Consider the following 5948-nt stretch of genomic DNA (forward strand, 5'->3'; position numbering starts at 1 on the left):
AGTCACTTCAATATTTCAGATAGGACTTCCTGGAAATGCCTAGCAACCAGATAAAACATTACCTACAATATGCTTTCTTTTTCATCTCATTCCCAGGAAAGAGGCAGATATGTCTCCAGATACTCCAATTCATATGCTGTCATTTGCTCTCTGAAACCATCTTCCTCCCAGAGAATGAAGAGTAAGAGCAGGAGCTGCAAAGTGCGTGACTCCCCATCTTTAAGCTACATCTTTACTGAATAACGGCTGGGTGGCAAGCTTGATAATTCAGCATGGAGACCAGCTTTGCGACACCAGAGTTTTATTTTTATCACAGTTTATGCTGAGGGTGCTTCGGCAACCCGTCAGCTGAAAACCGTTTCCGTGCCTGACCAATTTTGACACAGTGTGGACACCTCCCCGTTACCTCTGCTTCAGATTGACGGACTTGTTGCTTCAGCTGCTTCTCTTCCTCTGTTAGCTCCTGCAACAATTGGTACAGATGGAGCAGCTTCTTGTCTTTCTCAGGGAACCCCGCCTGGAAGCAGATAAGCTAGTGAAAGACAGCAGCGTGCTCTGGGTGCATGGGACCAGGTACTCTGCTAACAGAAACTGGGACAATTCTGCTATAGTCAACATAGGGACACTGATTTCCACCACTGAAGCATCTAACCCATGGTCAACAGTTTATTAGACTTCATTTCAATTTGGAATCCATCAGTAATGTGAGCCAGATGGCACGTCTTGCACTTTGCTGATGCTGCTGTTATTTGGTTGGAATCAGTTTTGCAGAGTTAGAGATGAAAGGATGGCACTCCAGCGATTGCCTTCTGTGTATTCTCCCCAATGGGAAACAGAAACTTCTAAAGCACTTGCATAACATTAAAAAAAAAAAATCCTGTATTTGTAATCTCTCTTTGTTTTTCCTTCGTGTAATTATGCAGCATCACTGCAGAATTTACTGGCAGATTTCTGCTCCTGATTGCTCACTACAAGACAGACATCCAGGTGCTGGAGCATGTCCAGAGAAGGGCAATGAAGCTGGTGAGGGGTCTGGAGCACAAGTCTGATGAGGAGCAGCTGAGGGAACTGGGGGTGTTTAGCCTGGAGAAGAGGAGGCTGAGGGGAGACCTCATCGCTCTCTACAACTACCTGAAAGGGGGTTGTCGCGAGGTGGGGGTTGGTCTCTTTTCCCAAGTAACCAGCAATAAGTAGGACAACAGGAAACAGCCTCAAGTTGTGCTAGGGGAGGTTTAGATTGGATATTAGGAAAAATTTCTTTACCGAAAGGGTTGTCAAGCACTGGAACAGGCCGCCCAGGGATGGTGCTGTTAGGTGGGACTTGATCTTAGAGGTCTTTTCCAACCTAAATTATGATTCTATGATTAGAGACTCACATCAATGATGTTAGTGGAGTGACACCCCTCCCTCCCCGAATGAGAGAATTTGGCTTAATGACAGCACTCCACTTTTTTTGGAATATCTTTTATTTAAGGCTATCTATCTATCAGCAATGCATTAAGCCTCAGCATCTTGCTCTACATCTGCAAGGTAAACTCTGGGAGATTTAAGTAATTATGTGACCCAAGAAGTCCTTGGCAGAATTTGAGCTAGAACCCAGGATGCAAGCTTCTGCTTCTCTGCTGTAGTCTCTTCTTCAAGAAAGAACAGCAGAGGAAATTTCAGCTTCCCTGCCATGAATCCATAGGACTGAGCCCAACAGCTCCTGACCCTGATCATCTTGTGAGATCCCAGTGGTTGTGCCTATGCTGCCTGATGACCAGGTCTGGGAAGATGACTTCAGGCATGGCTAGAGCAAGCCTTCCATGCCACACTATGTCCTACACGTCCAGTCACTTCCAGCATGGTAGTGCACCTCCAGGGGCTTTTGTATTGTCAGCCTGGAGGCTGTCTGTGAGGAAGGGGTGCAGAGGGGCAGCATGGAATATGTCATGCTTGTAGTTCTTCCACTGACATTTTACCTTCCTTTTGCATCTTGTGATGTAGAAAAACGTCAAGATATCACAGAATCACAGAATCATTAAGGTTGAAAAAGATCTTTAAGATCATCAAGTCCAACCATCAACCCAACACCACCATGCCCACTAAACCATATCCTGAAGTGCCACGTCCACATGTTTTTTTGGATACTTCCAGTGATGGTGATTCCACCACCTCCCCGGGCAGCCAGTTCCAATGTTTGACCACTTTAGTAAAGAAATCTTCCTAATATCCAGCCTAAACCTCCCCTGGCTCAACTTGAGGTCATATATAAATAGTTTTTCTCCGTACCTTGTATGTGATACACATTTCTGGGGTCATGACAATTTCATTTCCTTTCATATCCCTCTCTGTTGCTTTGAAGAAATCCTTCTTTGAGGCAGTAATGTATTTATCCTTGAGGTGATATGTCAGATGGATCATATCCTCTGTGATCAGAAAGATACGTTCTGCTACATCTTCATCAGCAGGCTTTTCTATGTTTCTGTGAAAACACTCCTTGATTTGCTAATGAGAGGTGAAAAGAAAAAGATGGAAGCAGGTTAGACAACACAGAAAACTGGTAAGATTTGCAGAGTTGGGTAAAAACCCAAGACAAAGATTGGGCTTTTCTGCCTGGGCTACAATGGCATCTCTTGGCCCAATATCCTACTCTTCCTTCCTGTGCTGGAGAAAAAAAGCACAAAGCTGCTTAAAGCAATACAGAATTCTCCTGTTTGTGGAGCTGAGTATGCTCTCCAAGCTCAAAGTTAGCATAGGATGCATCCCTGCCTTGGGGAACTGCAGGAATCAAGGTATTTTGGAGCACAACGCTTTCCCACATTCCCCAACACAGGGAAGGAAAAAGGAGCATGCTGTGCGCTCGTCCAAAGGCAGGCCACTGCATGGCTCTGTCTTGGCAGGTGAAGTGTGTGAGCCATACTGCCAGATGTCGGATTTCCTCCCTCTTCTGTTCTCCAGTTCAGACCTGACTAGAGGAAGAGGTAGATTACCTGCTTGTAACAAATCAGAGTGATGGGATGCTTCATGAGGAACGTAAAATGTTATTAGTCTGGGGTCAGAACATGAAATCATTTTACTAGTTTTGACTCTTGTGAAAATTTAATTCCAAAATCATAGTCAAGCTTTTTTTCTTTCCTCTGACACACATTTTCCAAGTCTTAGTTTCCTAGTTTCATTCTAACTGCTCAGTGCAGTTCGTGACAACTGGTCACACTGTAGCTCTCTGTCAGGCAAGCAACTGTGAGACATAGCAGCTGAACAAGGCTTGGATGTCTCATCTGGAGTTTTGCCTCGGCTGTGCCCGCTGAAAAGGAACCTAAAGCCCCTAGGCAGTATGTTTTGCATAGTATAAGTATCAGTGACAGATATTTTTCTGTTCCTGCCTTGGCCGTACCACTATAGGCCGGGAGTTAGTGTCAGTTCTGGTGCCAGCCAAGTGTATTTTCTTTCCTCTTTTGCCAAACTCCATGTGCCGGACATGCAGGAAGTCATCCCGCCCCGTGAAGTACTCTGTCATCTCGTTAGCATTTTCAACACATTTCTGGAGGCCATCGACTCGTGCCTCACTGTAAAACTCCACTGTACGTTCAGTCTCTGGTTCCAGCGACGTATAGGTATGAGCTAAGGGTATAAGAGAGATTGCATATGTTTTCAGAGTTAGCAACCATAATACGGTGAGCACAAGTGTATCCAGAGGAAGTCTTATTTTCTTCGGCAGCCAATAAATCAAATGCACGTAAGAGTGTAAGAAGGGGGATGCTATCTCCTCGTTGCTGTGTACCAATATGCCACGGCCTAAGGATAGCAGGACAGTTTTGCAGGGCCACTGCCTTCCTTACACAGTAAGGCAGTAGTGAGGGGGGCCTGGACCCTGCTTTTTCCAAACCAGGAATGGGTGCAGCCTCTTGGGGTGACATGCTGCTTTAGCAACAGATCTGATGCAGGACTTTCTCGCCCCTAGCTGCACAACACCAAGAGACCGAACATAATCCCAAGGAGAAAGTTTCTACTTCTATCAATCACCTCTCTATTGGTAAAACTAAATTATATCACTCTATATATGTGATAGGCACATATTTTTCTTCTGTTATGCTGGGGGGGAGCACTGTCCAGGACTGGAAGCCAACAACCCAATTCTCTACTCTCCACTGGAGACCATATTATTTACCTAGGCAATTTGCAGCCCCCCCAACTTTGGGCTTTTGTCACTGCTAGAAGGGATTCACAGGAAGTCCCATCAGCTGCAGTAGCTGCCCAGATGAGCTGGAATACCTTTAAGACCAAGGAGGTGTCCTGGGCTGAAGTACTCTGTGGTCAGCTGTGTTTGTTTATTCACTTCTCTCATATCCAACATGTCTTCTCGGTTTTTGAACCACTCCCTCACCTCCACTGCTTCAGTACCTGGTAGGAGACAAACCGTTTCACAACCTTAAGTCACTCAGTTGGAGGTGGCAAGATGAATATGATGAGTTCTCAGTGTCTGCACAAGCACCCTGTGCTTCTGATACAGCCACAGCAGATATATAGTCACTGGAATTGGCCCTGTCCGTGCACCCGGGAATTTTGTAGATGAATCCTAATCTATGTTTGAGTAGATGAATTGCACCTTAGAGGGTCTATTCCTCTCCATCAACAAGAACTAAAGTAATCAGCTCAGGGGGAGAAGGTGGCACGGCAGATGGCTACAGTTAGGCAAGAGAAATTCCATCCCAAATACTTGATAGTATATCAAGTATTGATATATGATAGTATATACTATCAATATGATAGTATTCAGGAGTGAAGGGAAATGAAACAGGGGCATTACACTATCCAAGAGGGCTGAGGACAGGACACTATGTCCAGTTAGGAATCTGCACGGTTTCTTGGACCAGCTGTTGAAGTAGGATGCTTCTGTAGAAATATCCACAAGTCCATAGCTGCCCCTTTCTATGGCTCCTGTCGACACCAACGGGAACAGTGATACTACTGGGGCAGTTCAAACCAGCCTTCCATTTCTCTGAAGATTGAAAATCCAAGCAGCTGACTTGCGACACTGAACAGCCTCACTGTTGGGGCGTAAAACAGATTCAGACTTTAGCAAGAACCCCTAGTAGTCCTGGAAAGTTCTGGGGCTTGACAGACAGTGAACACGATGAAGCGTTTGAAGGTGTGGTAGACAAGTCCCCCCCGAATGTGCAAAGAGGATGAGAAGCACAAGAGAGACTCTGGCAGAAAGGGGACCCAGGTCCCCCTTCCCATCAGCACAGCCCAGGCTGTGTTTGCTCAGCACATCGAGTGTGTTCACCCATCCCTCTTACAGTCTAAGTCTGCGTAGACAGTGAGGCGTTTCACCAGCCCATTTCCATTCAGGTACGGTGCCCATTTCTCCAGTTTTGCTTTCTTGTACAGGATCACCTTCCTCCCCTGGGAACAGCGGGTCTCAAACTCTGCAGTGGGCAAGAGAGGTGTCAGAAAAATTGACTCCCTTGTACTCAGTCCCAGGAAAAAGAATTCAAGAGGGAGAAAACCATGGTCTAAGGGAAACCACACATTTATTGACTGCGTTCAGCTGCCAGTAAAGGTGTTCAGACCCTGCCTGTTGTGTTTTAACATTACAGTAGTATAATAAGTCTTTTCTCTCCCAAAGCACGTATTTGATAATGCAGGGCCAGTCTCTTGTGCATAGTGGTAACAGAAAGTCCATTCCAGGCAAAATCATTCAGCTAGCAGGAAGACACAGTGTGTGTGTGTTGTCTGCAGGGTAGGCATTCAAACCAACAGCTATCGCTGCCTTCATCTACTGCACTTCGCTGCTGTACCTTACCCATCCTGAAGGGTACAAACAAACAAACGTCCCAAATCCACTAAAAGGTTAGCTGGGGGGCAAGCAAAAGGCCAAGGAAGGATACCTACCTCTGGGAGATATCTGAATTGGGGCTACCCACGATGGTGGCATGTGAAAACCCATGTCTTCCTCCTTTTCC

The 5948-nt window shown here is 45.9% G+C and overlaps 1 protein-coding gene across 1 annotated transcript in view; it reads right to left on the reverse strand.

Annotated features, from left to right (window-relative positions):
• DRC7 (dynein regulatory complex subunit 7) overlaps positions 1-5948 on the reverse strand; it is a gene marked incomplete at its 5' end in the record, with an annotated part of 13185 nt that overhangs the window by 2916 nt on the left and 4321 nt on the right. The window contains 6 exons of the mRNA XM_010294142.1: positions 407-517; positions 2272-2487; positions 3377-3603; positions 4255-4383; positions 5283-5411; positions 5878-5941. Of these exons, the coding sequence (XP_010292444.1) occupies positions 407-517; positions 2272-2487; positions 3377-3603; positions 4255-4383; positions 5283-5411; positions 5878-5941 (876 nt within the window). The remainder of the gene's footprint in view (positions 1-406; positions 518-2271; positions 2488-3376; positions 3604-4254; positions 4384-5282; positions 5412-5877; positions 5942-5948) is intronic.

Source organism: Phaethon lepturus, unplaced genomic scaffold, assembly GCF_000687285.1.
Source record: "Phaethon lepturus isolate BGI_N335 unplaced genomic scaffold, ASM68728v1 scaffold36219, whole genome shotgun sequence".
Classification (NCBI taxonomy): domain Eukaryota; kingdom Metazoa; phylum Chordata; class Aves; order Phaethontiformes; family Phaethontidae; genus Phaethon; species Phaethon lepturus.